The sequence below is a fragment of the Lemur catta genome, chromosome 17 (genome assembly GCF_020740605.2).
Source record: "Lemur catta isolate mLemCat1 chromosome 17, mLemCat1.pri, whole genome shotgun sequence".
Taxonomy (NCBI): Eukaryota; Metazoa; Chordata; class Mammalia; order Primates; family Lemuridae; genus Lemur; species Lemur catta.
This window is the reverse complement of record NC_059144.1, coordinates 37331359-37344745: the sequence shown is the minus strand read 5'-3', so window position 1 is coordinate 37344745 and position 13387 is coordinate 37331359. Positions and strand designations below refer to the sequence as shown.

The following is a 13387-nucleotide window of genomic DNA, read 5'->3' as shown; positions in this document are numbered from 1 at the left end:
TTTTACACAGGATATCCAAGGAAGACATTACTAAGTGACTTTTGAGCAAAGACTTGAAGGAAGGGAGGGAACTAGTCATGTGGGAAAAGAATATTCCAGAAAGAGGAAAAAGCACATACAAAGTTCCTGAGACCACACTTGCTGTGTTGCATGTTTGGTGTATGCTGATAAGCAAGGAAACCAGACTGAGCAAGGGACAGAGTGATCAGAGATGAGGCCAGGGCAGAGATGGCGTGTAGAGATACTTGTGGGTCAGCAGCAGAACCTGAACTTGCACCCCAAGTGAGATGGGACACTTGGGAGGGTGTCCCATTTGAGCAAAGAAGTGGCCCCACCTGGCTTAATTTTTAACAAGGTCACTTTGGCTCCCATGTTGAGAGAAGAATGAAGGGAAAAGTGTGAAGGGGGACAAGAACATAAGCAAAAAAGCGACCGGGAGGCTGTTCAAAACAACCCAAGCAAGAGATGCCAGTGCTGGGCCACGGTGTTAACGGTGGAGATAGTGAGAGGTGGTCAGATTCTCATTCTACTCTGGAGGTTTGGCAGAAAGGATTTGCCAACTGCTTGGGTGTGAGGTGTGAAAGAGAAGGAGGAACATCAAGGATGATGCAAAGTTTTTGGACTGAACAAGTAGAAGAATGACATCATCATTTACTGAGACGGGAAAGGGGAGTGGATTTGATGAGATTAAGTTTGCTAAGCGTAGCATGTTACGTTTGAGATGCATGTCAGACATCCAAGTAGGCAGCAGGATTTACGAGTCTGGGTGCAGGGGCGAGGTATGAGCATCCAGGGAGTGATCAGCATGTAAATTTAAGCTGTGAGATGGGATGAGATCACCAAAGCAGTGAGTGCAGGTGGAAAATAAAACATATTCACGGGTGAAGCCCTGGAGCACCTTGATGTTTAGAGGTCAGGGAGATGAGGAGAAATTGCAGCAGAGAAAACTGAGGTAACAGAGTGTAGTAATCTGCAAGCCAATGGAAAAGATGTCGGGAGGACCAGAGCACTACCCGAGAGCTATGTCAGATCCTTCCCGTGGGTCAAGCACAGTCAAGGCCAGGAAGTAACCAGTGGGTCTGGCAATGCAGAGGTCATTGATAACCTTGGTAAGAGTATAGGTCAGAGTAGTTTGGGTGGAATGGTGAGTAGATTGGAAAGGATTAGACGGATAATGGGAAGAAAGAAATTGATGACATCAAAAAAAACTTTTTCGAGGAGTTTTGTTTTAATGTCAGCCTCCAGAGCCTCCACATCCCTGGACGTTGTGCTGGTGGTGTTCATGGTGTTCATGATGCCTCAGTGGGGTCAGCTGAGGAGGAGAGAACGGGAGAGGAAGGCCAGCAGCTTCGCGGCCAGGAGCTGTTTCCCAAGCTGTGGTGACTTGCACACCAGCTTGGAAACCACCCCAGCTGCAAAACGCCTATGCTGTTGTTTACTTAATGATTTTCTGTAAATACACTCACCTTTGTCTTCTTATGGAAACATCTTTTTCAAGGAAACTCATAAGAAGAAACCTGCCACAATTACAAAGTTATTGTCAAAAATGAATACAGATCCAGAGTGATGGAACTTTTAAAATGTACATCCCTGTACACCCCCGAACCATCTCGTTTGCCACTTTGGGGAATGAATGAACCAGAGAATGGCTGGGACTCAAGACTCGCTCCTAAGGCTGGGCGCGGTGGCTCATGCCTGTAATCCCAGCACTTTGAGAGGCTGTGGTGGGGGATTGCTTGAGGCCAGGAGTTCAAGACTCCCTCCTTATGAAGCTGCCCACCTGGCTGTTCTCCCGTATTGCTTCTGCTCTCCTGCCGATGGTCCGTGATTTCCATGCAGGGGGATCAGGCTGAATCACTGTGCTTGAAGAGGTGCAGGATGAGATTCCCCAATGGGGGCATGGCCCGTGCAGAGTCCCCGAGGTGGGACAAAGCACGTGCCTTCAGGGAGCACAGCAGGAGTGAAGACACCTGGCGGGGGCAGGCTGTGGGTGCTGGGTCAAAATTGTAGGTCTTTTTCTGGGAGCAGCATGGAGCTGTCCTTAAGGAGGAGAGGGACATCTCCCAAATCAAATGATCAGATTTGACTTTTAAAAAGATCTCCTGTCAGTCCTGCAGAGAAGGGACTGGAGGGACAGATGTGGGTATAGAAAGTTGGGTGAGGCTGTCACAGGTCCACATGAGACCTTAGGGTCAGATGGTGCTGATGGCAAAGGATGGAAGGATAAAGCTCCAAGAGATGTTGGAGAGGGGAAAGGAGCAAGAGCTCGTGCTTATTTCAAGCGGGGATGTTAAAACAAGAGCGCTCGGGGACTTCAGCCTCTCTGACTGGCATCCCGTTGTAGGTGGAATGTTTTACGGTGGAGAGCACCAGGGTTGAGCCTGGAGATACTATGTCAGGGACAGTTTTAGACAAGTAGAATTGGAGGCTCCTGTGTGACATCTAAGGAAAGAAGTCTCCAAGTTGGGTACATGGATGGGACTGGAGCTCAGAAGAAAAGTGGGAAGTGGAGACAGGAATTTGAGACTCAATAGCCTACCTACGCTTTGCAGTTGTAAAGGCTGAAGTGGTCCACCAGCCTCTCCTTGTCACTGTGACCTCTGAGAGCCGTTGTGCAGCCGAGTTTCATCCGCTCAGCCTGTTAAGGGCTGGATTGATAATTCTCTGAAAAAAAGCAAAATATGTTTGTGTTTTATACTAGCAATCTCTAAGGTGCAGTAAGGTTTTTTCCCTTTCTTTTTCTTTCCTTTGTTGTTGTCCCCTTCCCCACCCCTTCTCTCCCCCTCCTTGCCCTCCCCTTCTCCCTCCTTCTTTTTTTGTTTACCTCCTGTCCACCGTGGTGTCTGGTGACCTACACCTGACATTTTGTATGGGTGTATCACTGTCACAAAAAAGTTATCCTGTGGGATTTCCTTTCTATAACTGAGCAAAGGGATGAGGGACAGTTTTTATAACCGACTGAGAAGTGACCATCTGACCCTCACATGACATAGGCACGTGCTGTTTATAACAAGATTTGGGAGCGAACCAAAGCTGCATGTTTAAGTAGAGCGCAATTATTATTTATAAGTCTTATTTATACAGCTAGAGTAATGCTTTCACTTCTGGAGAAATTTTACAGGCTAAATTACTTTTTGTTAATTTAATTTTTAGATTATTTTTAAAAAATTTTAGTCACTTTTTCTTCTAATTAATGTTGATTCATTTTGATTTTCCTGGTTAATAGATTACTGTCCTAGATGAGACATGGACGGTGTTCAGGCGTTACAGTCGTTTTCGAGAAATGCATAAAACATTGAAGTTAAAGTATGCAGAGGTAAGTTATGAAAATATTATCTCCAATTTGAGAACATTCATTTTATAACGTAAGCGAGCTGATTGCATTAGCAGTGTCATCTTGCGTGCTTGCGCTCCTACACTTTCTCTCTTTCTCAGTATTGGCTTGTAAGTGTCACCAAGTTTTATTTCAATTTCCCATCTGGCAAAGGTAGATTTTAAATTTTTGTCCTTTGTTTCATTTCTGTTCTACACAGTTTAAACATTTTCTGAACACGAGATTTTGAAAGTGATAGTATAATGACTGTAAATGAACTCCATCCTTTTCATAAATTTCATGATGAATTTTAAATATTTTAATTTATAACTTCTCAAATATAAGATCTATTAAAATAAAGTCATAATAAATTTCTCAGTATAGATTTGTCCTTTTTTCTTCTAGGAAAGACTGCATTAGTGTTTAGAGTTCCACTTAATGAGAAGTCAAGTCATAAGAGTTATTTTGCCACCTAACATGATGGGGGGAGCTAGGATTATAAATATGCAGTTATCTAGTAGCAAGAAAGCATTTCATGCATTGGATCAGATATCCAGGGTGTATCAATATAATATATTAGTAATCTTTTCCTTTTTGGACAAAGACTGGTTTTTAAAATAATTTTAAGCAAAGAAAAGTATTCCTAGAATGAATGTGTATTTTCCAAATGATCATGATGATTTTACCTGAACTAAAGGAAGCCTTGCATAGATACAGCTTTTTGGGAATTTTGGGTTGAACTGAGTGCATATCAATCATTAGTCACTGTCTAATTAGCTTGCTTTCACTAAGTATTGCTTTTCAACATTGTTTTTACTGTTTCTTAAGACATCCTAAAATATACTTTAGTTAGAAATTTAGTTCCCTAATTTGGTTCACATTAAATAAACAAATGTTTCCCTACCATTCCCATCCTTCTACCCTTTCTTATCTGATATACAATACAAAGAGAAATAACTTTTTGTAAATAAAATAGTTCCTTCATATACAGAAGAATCTTGAGCCCAGGTAGAATTAAGCTCTCTCTGAAATTCTATATTTTTAAGCTATTATACTAGTATTCTATTAAAAATTGAAGGAACTTCAAGTATGAATTATAGTTCATTGTTCCCAAGAGGGTTCAGTTCCAGAAGTAATTGCATCAAAATCAAGTTATTAAGTTTGTTTCTACAGTTTACCCTTCATGTCCCAAATCAATATGGACAATGAAAAGTAGAAGTATTGTGCACATATTAAATGTACGGAATGCTTGTGTTCAAAGTGAGCTTTGCAGTTCATTAACTGCTTGGTCATAAATTTCTATATCAGTATTTTAGTAATATACAGATTTTACATATTTTATTAGCATCACTGAATTCCCCTGGTGGCATAGATTGTACTCAGGTGTTACAGTAAGGCGCTCAGGTATTACCTGATCATATGAGGCTTTGAACTATATTCTTAGTGCATGAGAAGCCATGGTGAAGTATTAAACAAGGTAATAAAGTGATCCAATTTGTGCTTTTAAAAAGCTGTTTTAATGGCCATATGCAGTATGGATTATTGGGCTGGTGAAGAGCTCAAATCCAGAATTCTATTTTAGGCATATTAAATTTGAGGATGCTTTTAAACTCCCAAATGGAAATATCAAAAGAGATGAAGGATAGAAGCCTAGAGTTTAAGGAAGAAAGACATTGTGAACGTTCCCTTAGAAATACAAACCATTGTTTGGATGGAGAATAATGAAGAAAAATCCTTCTGTTTCTGTTACAATAATTAGGAAAAAGCGTGTATTTCCATTTTAATATCTAGCTAAGTTGCAGTGTTCAGATCATCATATTCATAGATGACAGACTCAGGATCTAAATGATAACCAGGAATGGTGGAAATTGCTTTTCTGTGTTGAGTTCAATTTTGAGACTTATAAATTACACTCTCATAAGGACAAAAAAATATTGGTTATGAGAGAGAACCCACAGACACATGTGTGCGTGTATTTGAAAGAGGACAGATCACATGAGTAGTCATTTGAAACCACGTGTTAAGCTTCTAAAACACACACCACATGTTGAAAGGTTAAGCTATCCTGATCATAAACCCTGAGGCCTCGTGCCAGTGCAGCATGCGTTTCCATAACCACAACTCGGACCAATTTCCTTACCATTTACACAGTGCTTACCGTGCGCCAGGGGCTGGACTGTGCATCTCATGTGTTTCTCCCGACAGGAGGTGCAGGGACTGTTACTGCCCTCGTTTTGCAGATGCGCATACTGGAAATGGGAGACAGGAATAACTTGGCTGGTATCACACGACTGGTGAGCAGAAGCCAGTATAGAAACCCAGGCAATTTCACTCCACTTCCTGTTTCTAAACCAACAATAATATAAAAATGGGGAAAAATTACCTCTGAAAACACAGTAGTCTGTTGTTCTATATCTAGGTAAATCTTACTGCAACCAGAAGAGAACAGCCTTTTTTGTTTAACATTTTCAAGATGAAGCTAAATATCAAGTTGAATATCAACTGTCTTTCTTTGTTATGGAGTTGGTTTTTCTTTTGTGCAAGTCAACGTCACATTGTCTTCCTTGCTAAGCTTTTGTTGGCACTTGAGACCATTGTTCATTAGGTATTTGTCAATTATTATTGCTTTCGTTAGTGCTCATTATTACCATCTCTGTATATGATGTTAATCTTCTTGAAGTAATCAGCATCCTCCAAGTGATCTCTTTGGGCTGACAGCATCCTAGAAATCACTCGACTTGTTCAAGACATAACTTTTTCAGGAAAGCCAAAGAGTTGATGCGGAAAGATCCTGAAAATTTCCTCTCATGGATGAGTGTCTCATAGCTAAGTGGGGACATGTTTTATTTTCCTCACTCTTTCACCAGATCGGGCTCCTTATCTCTATGGAAGTAGAAAGCGATTCTTGCTCTCTTAATTGCAATGGTAACAAAATGTTTGATGATAATATATTTTTTAAATGACACGTATTAAATTAACCAAGTCATACAAGGCTCCAAAATTTTAATCAAGTTGAAAAATATTGAAAAGCACAGAATTTTTAATGTACTTACCAAAATAGAGAATCTCTTGTCACCTCAAAGCTTCAGTTTTAGTTATAGCCTGTGATCTTTTGGAACTATGTCTAAAATTACATCCTGTTTATTCACATTCCCATTGGAGTTTAGCTGTGTTCTCTTGGGAAATATACTGTTAGAACAGTTTTATGTAATAGTTCTCTTCATGGAGGTTTCTTTTTCTTTTCTTTCACTAATGTTTTTTTTGCCCCAATAATAAATGACACATTCATGGTAAAAGATTGACATCATTCAAAGACACATACATGGAATGTGAAAGATTTCCTTAATCTGACCCCCAGAGCTAACTGTTCGCAGTGCCCACCAGGAGGTCTCCTTGGGTCCAACTCTGCGTTCGGACCCACACAACTCCCATGACCTATAGACTCAGGATCAGGTTCCCTGGGGAGGATACAGGTGAGGAACCACTACTTGCCAGCAGGGCAGAGGCTTGGAGAGGGCCTCCCAGCAATCTCTGCAGCCATCCACTCAGCTGTCGCAGAGCCATTCTATTTGCCCCACCTCTTCCAGCTGATAGCTTAGGTGCAAAGAGATGGGACCCACATAGGCAGGTGCGAGAACAGCTCTGGCCTAGAATCCTATGCCACAAGGGAGCCATTATCTCTTCTAACAACTCCATAGGCAGAATGTCCAGAGTCCCTACAAGGGACATACTGAGTTACCAGTCACCTCCCTCGGAGAAGCCTAAAGCTATGGCTTCCCACCAGATGGCTGCCATTCCCCTGTCCAGAAGCACTGTAGCAGTGACATGAGCAGTGCTACCATGGGCAATGCTACCTAGCAACAAAGTTGGCACATCACCTTACGAGGTTTCCCGAATCCTGTTAATGGACATTTGGGTAGTTTCCAAATTGTTGCTGTTGTGAACATTTGCTCTGTGAACATTCTTGAACATATCTACGTGTCTTCTGATTCATGTGAAGAAATTTGGTAATTGCTCAAATGTTCTTAAAGACCTAATTTATGAAAAACCAAGATCAGGAAAGAATACACTGAAAGTTGAGTAGGCTAAGAGCCCTGAAGGCCATCACCCTAGCGAGAAGGTTTTAAGAATTCCTTAACCATCTTTCAGCTAAGTCTTCTAATCGCCCTGTTTGCTCACAGTCATTTGGGTAATTATTTACTGCAGTGTGTTCTTAGGGAGAATGATGTGCTGGTCAGCTGCAGACCCCGTGGGGATACGTTATATGCACGTGGGTGGTGAACCAATTAAGGTGGTAAGGAGTTGTTGATTATTAGATATAAGATATGTCTCTCTGAAGAAAATTACAAGCAAAATGGAACTTAGGAATTGAAAGGACAAGAAGCCACTGGGTTCTACAAAACTCTGGAGAGGTGGGGGTTGAGGGCAGAGGAAAAGCAGAAACCAAAGAAAAATGTAGTCCATTTATTATTATATGGTGACAAATTCTATGAATTGTAAAAAAGCTAATTTTTTTTTGCCCTCTATAATACTGCAGAACACATTAGCTGCACAGAGTCTCTGATCATATGCAAATGTTATGCTTGTTCTCTTGTCAGATTCACTGAGTGGGCCGAGTGCTTCTGACTGGAGGTACTGCATTATTCAGGGTTTTTTAAACTGTTGTTTTATTTTTATTTATTCATTTTCTTTAATCTTAGCAGTTTCTTCTGGATGCCAAATAGGTTTTGCCTTTTGTTCTGAATTAATTTGTCCTCTTGATCTATTGACATGTATTATGCAGGATTATAGCTCCTCCTGGCTTTCATTTTCCGCTCCCCTTCGTTGCCCTTGTATGGAATCTTAATCAAATTAAACCCTGTGTTTTCCAATTCCACATCTGTAAGATGATAATGCCACAGCTAGTTTGTAAAAGACTGTGAGAGCCTCAGATACAATGTGTTATTGAAAGCATCTACGAACTATTACGTAGCATCTGCTAGACAGCATCTTTGAAATTTTATCATGCAAATCATTTTTGCAGTGCTCTTGTTCTGTATGAAAACCATATATTTTTTGACTCTATTAAAATCAGTGTAAGCCTTTTAAATATCAATCAAGTGATGTTCTCAGAAACAAAGCCCTGTTGTCTTTTTGTTTCTGAAGAGGAGGTAGAGTTAGTGTTTCTGTCTGATGTCCGTGAAGCTTACCTGTGGATCCAAATTACAGTCTGAGAGTCCCTCAAGGCAGAAACATAGCTCAGCAGGAAGCTAAAGAAGAACTCTGAAAACCGTGTCTCCTTTCATCCATTAGAGTGAATAGCGAAGACCTCGTATACCCCCCTCACTTTTTGGGTGACTGGTCTAGTGGGTTCTGCGTGTGTTTAATGAAGTAATGAGACATGGGGCTGAAAGGGCAGAGGCCCACTGAGAGAGCTGCTGCTTCTAGGAGGTTCAGAGATGCCAATCCCTGTCTGATTTTTTAAAGGACTTTATTTACATTTAACACATTTAATACATTTGACAAGGAGTCCTGCCTTCCGAATGCTAGAGCCTAATGGGCACTGCTATGGACCGAATGTTTGTGTCCCTCCCAAATTCACATATTGAAACTAATCTCTACTTTGTTGGTATTAAAGATGGGGCCTTTGGGAGGTGACTAGATCGTGAGGGCAGAGCCCCCATAAATGGGATTCGTGCTCTTATAAAAGAAGCCTAAGGTGTCTTGCCCCCACCTTCCGCTACATGAGGACACAGAAAGTGCCATCAGTGAGCATACCTCACCTGATACTGAGCCCAGTTCCACCTTGATTTTGGACTTCCCAGCCTTCGGAACTGTGGGCAGTAAATTTATGCATTTTAGAAGTCACCCAGCCTAAGGTATTTTGTTACAGTAACCGGAATGGACTAAGACAGGCACCTTACCTCTCAGGGCAGACATCTCACAGTAAAAGCGATTAAGCATTGGAATTGATCATTGAGATCCTTTTCATAATGCTCTTGGCCAGGAGGGATTCTGAAGCAGGTTTGTGTTGGTCTGCCTTAGGGGCAAGAGAATGAACCACAAAAATGAGACATTTTATATGTTAAAATGTAGAATCAAAACAAGTGCTAAGGGAACTTTTAATGTCTGTGCATTGTGAGAGTGTAAGTTTCATGGAACAGTCTGTAGCCTGTCTGCATCATAACTGAGTTACCACAGTGAGTCCTTAGAGTCCCCAAGTGTCAAACACAATCAGCTTCAATCAGCCACATCCCTATGGGGGCTCCCTTCTCCCTGCAAAGCTGAGAGAGAAACATGTTTTGAGAGCCTCCGGGTAAAAATGGAAGATTGCTGTGTGAGAGCAATTGTTCTGTCTCACATCTGGCATTCTCCTGGTGCCCAGTAAACACCAGTGGGAAGGAAGAAAATGATTAGGCAATAGGTTATTTAATTTGTATATGGACTTTCAGTTTGTGCTGAAAGAACCATTTCTCACCTTCTTTATTTTCCAAGCAACACCAAAGAAAGAAAAGAAAAGAAACCAGCTATTGGCCTTGTATTTGTCTTGGACAGCTATTTGCCATCCATTATTGAAATGCATTATAACATTTTTATAACCAACATTTCAAGATTAATGTAAAAATTGCAAATAAACTCACCACCCAAATTATAATGCTCCCAACCGTAGCCACAGGGAGTATCCAGTAACTCTTAGATAAATTCAGTTGCACCAAGCCCTCAGCCTCCTTGAATTTTTAAATATCAAACAGCTATGCAGGCAAAAATAGAATGCTGCCAGCTTCCTGACCTGGTACGTTATCAGAGGCCCAGGTATTTCACTGTGTGGTTTGCATCACACCATCTTCTTCACCTCATAGATAAACAGCATTCAAATCACTGCTCTCGAGGGTGGGTGGAGGGCCGTGAGCATCTGAATTACCTGGGCAGCTTTTCCAAAATGTGTAGACCCGGGCCCCAAACTAGCAATGTCTGATCCAGTAAATCTGACGTGGGGCCCAGGGGTGTGTAGTTGGGGAAAAAACATCTTGCAAGTGCTGCCCTCCAGACCACTGATTAAGGTGCTGCCCATCCTTTCTTTATCATGTATCCTGGGAGCATTAGTAGCTTTTCATTAGTATAGATCACCAAATCTAAAAGGTGATTTCCAGTGACAAATAACCTTGTCAAAATTAATGACAGACTAGTTCAAACCTGGACGATGAAGAAGAAATACTGTTGTCTCTTTGATCACCAAAGACATGGGCTTGTATCCTGCTTCCCTCGGCAGCAAACAAGGGAGCTTCCATAGCAGTGAGCTTGGAACTGTTGGTACATTGTGAAATGTCAGCACTCAAAGGCACCCTAACAATTAGCAGTCTAGTTTTTCAGTTTAGAAATGAGGAATCAAGTACCTAGAGAGAATTTTGTTCCATGTCACACCGGGGCTAATAGATGGAGCAAGGTTCATGTCTCCTAATTTCTGGTCCTGTGTTCTCTCTCTCAGCCTCCCTCTCTATGACCATGTTAATTCGAAAAGGGGGAATTTGCAGAATGCCCCACGTGAGATCCAAGATAAGAAAATCTGTTCCTTTTAAAACTCTGTTGCATAGCAAGTCCCCATGGATGGTAACTGATAACTAGAAATTGGGTTCCTTCTATTGAATATCATTACAATGACAGATTCCTCTCATGTCTCAGTTCCTTAAAGAGACAATTAGCATCTTAAGAGATGGAAAATGCACACAGTTGAGTTAGTTCAGCTGCATGTTTATTCTTAAAAATACAGTATTTAATATTCATAGATCTGTAGTATTTCTCACTTTCAAAAATTGTTGCAGCATCCATGAACGTCTTCAAATCTGTGTTCACTGGCTCCTGCCTGAATGAAATTGACACTGGGCTTTGGGAAAAGTGAGACTTTACATGGAAAAGTTAAAGTCTTTGTACCAAATGTAACTAGAAGTTGGTGCAATCCTAACTCCATTTCCAAGTATGAGTTTATACCTGGGATGATGCCACTTTTTAGCACTTCAGTGACAACAGGACAGCAGCTTCTGATAGTGATAGGTCCTAATTGTAATCACTGGCTGCTCCACAAGGACCACCAGTGAAGAATTCTGCCTCACTCCTTCATTCAGCTGATGTTTCATGAGGCTCCAGTATGTGCCAGGCTCTGGGCTAGGTGCTCATAAATAATGTGTAGTATGGTCTCAAGTTACCCTATCAAAGGTCTAAAGGTAGCTCATTACTCCCTTAATAATCTGACTAGGTTGTCCTAAAGAGTTGTTGCTTTATGCCTCTAACAAATCAAACTTGGAAGAGAATTGCTTATTTGTTTGTGAGTATATTTCTCGGTGACAGCTGTTCTTAGAAGGCCTTGGGAGCTGCTGTTAATTTTGAGTAGTCAGAGATGCTTCCATCTAGTCAGCTGTGAGAATTATGGCAGCCTTTTGATGAGTTTTCATTATTTGCATTTCTCCAAAGCTGGAGTGGCTGAAATTTACAGCCACAAACCTACAGGGTGCAAATGTTTCAAAAGCTGCCTGTTATCATGTAGGTGCATCTACTTGGCAAAAGACAGGTTCTAGCAGATTTGACCAATTAGAGTGCTATGTTGAATTTTTCCCTCTAATCTGTAAAAATTGAATACTAGTTAGGTAGACAAGTATCACAGAAGTAAAGAAAATGACTAGTAAATGAGGAATGATGACAAAGTACATTTTTATCACTTGTTAACAGAAAAATTTTTCCTTTTCCTAGTAAAGACTCCACAACTTTATTAGTTCTTAGTTTTCTTTTAGTGATTTATAATCCAGTTTTAGCTGCTTAATTGTTAAAAATCTTAAAAGATAGGCAAGGCATTTTATTACCCATTTTAATTTCTATATTTTAGGGCTGCCATTATTTATATCCAATGTAATAACGATGCCATTTATCAAAGTGGCCTGTGCCGTGTCTGTTGCCTCTAAGACCACCTACACTTAATACAGGGTCTGGCTAAACTAAAAAGTGAACTTGGCCAAGAGAGAAAGGCTTTTAATAAAGGCAAACTTTTCCATCACATTTAATTTGTCTTCTTGATGGCAGCAAACTGGCTGACCTATCTTATTATGATGTAATAAACCTTGAAGCCAGGATTGGAGCTTGATGACTCTTAGAAGAAAATCGGGCTGTGTCAGTCCACTGGGAATTAGAGAAAAATCAACTTGTAGATGAAAATTTCACTCTGGGATCATTAAGAAATGCTACGGTATCAACAGAGAGAGAGTGCTGACTGTATTTCTAATATACATGCATCTACATATAGCTAGCTAAATGGATACATGGGTGGTACACAATGCTTCCATTTTCCCAAACCAGGGGTTCACAAATAATTATATAAAATGGCTATGCTAGTTTTAAATAACTACTAATTGTCTTATCTTACTCTATTGAAAATTCTTCATTTAGATCTATTTTCCAACCTGAAAATTAGAGGCTTGTTGGTCGAACATTCAAAATAAAGCTAATTACTTGAGTTCTTAGACGTCACATGCACTAAAAAAGGGAAAGATAAATTTCATTGGAAATCAGTAGGCCTCAAAATGATTGATTTCATTTTTCTAGTGACTTTTATTTCAATCCTTTTGTCTTTAAAATATATTTAATGTCCTGAATTGCCAAACAAGCTTGTCATTATGTTTTGCTTAGGCCAAAGAAATGTGCTATTTTAATCCTCGTTTGTTTCCTGTGTTTTACTGTGCATAATCAAATTTCATAATTATACAAAGTAGGCCATAGAGCTGTTGTTAAACTTTCTTTTGGCATTCTCTAGGCCTATCATATCTCCACAAATATCCAATTTATTTGACTTGAGTCATCATTTTTAACTCTAATACACAATTTTCCTATAAGAGCTCAAATGTCTTTGCATCATTTCCCACTCCTGCTGTAAGGATAATGGCTGTAGCAGGAAAAGATGCCATTTTAAGGGTTTTCTCATGAATACCGCATTCCCGTTTGTGTCTGTCCTTTTTCTGTTCTATAACCTCTTAAAAAGTAACATATTTCATTATTATATCAAGCTCCATTTTCCCTTTACACATCTGAGCCTTACTTCAAATGAGAATGCTA

The 13387-nt window shown here is 40.3% G+C and overlaps 1 protein-coding gene across 5 annotated transcripts in view; it reads left to right on the top strand.

Moving 5' to 3' along the window:
* KIF16B (kinesin family member 16B) overlaps positions 1–13387 on the top strand; it is a 238543-nt gene that overhangs the window by 191148 nt on the left and 34008 nt on the right. For all 5 annotated transcript variants that reach the window (XM_045528143.1, XM_045528140.1, XM_045528142.1 and 2 more), the window contains one exon: positions 3227–3316. In XM_045528143.1, the coding sequence (XP_045384099.1) occupies positions 3227–3316 (90 nt within the window). The remainder of the gene's footprint in view (positions 1–3226; positions 3317–13387) is intronic.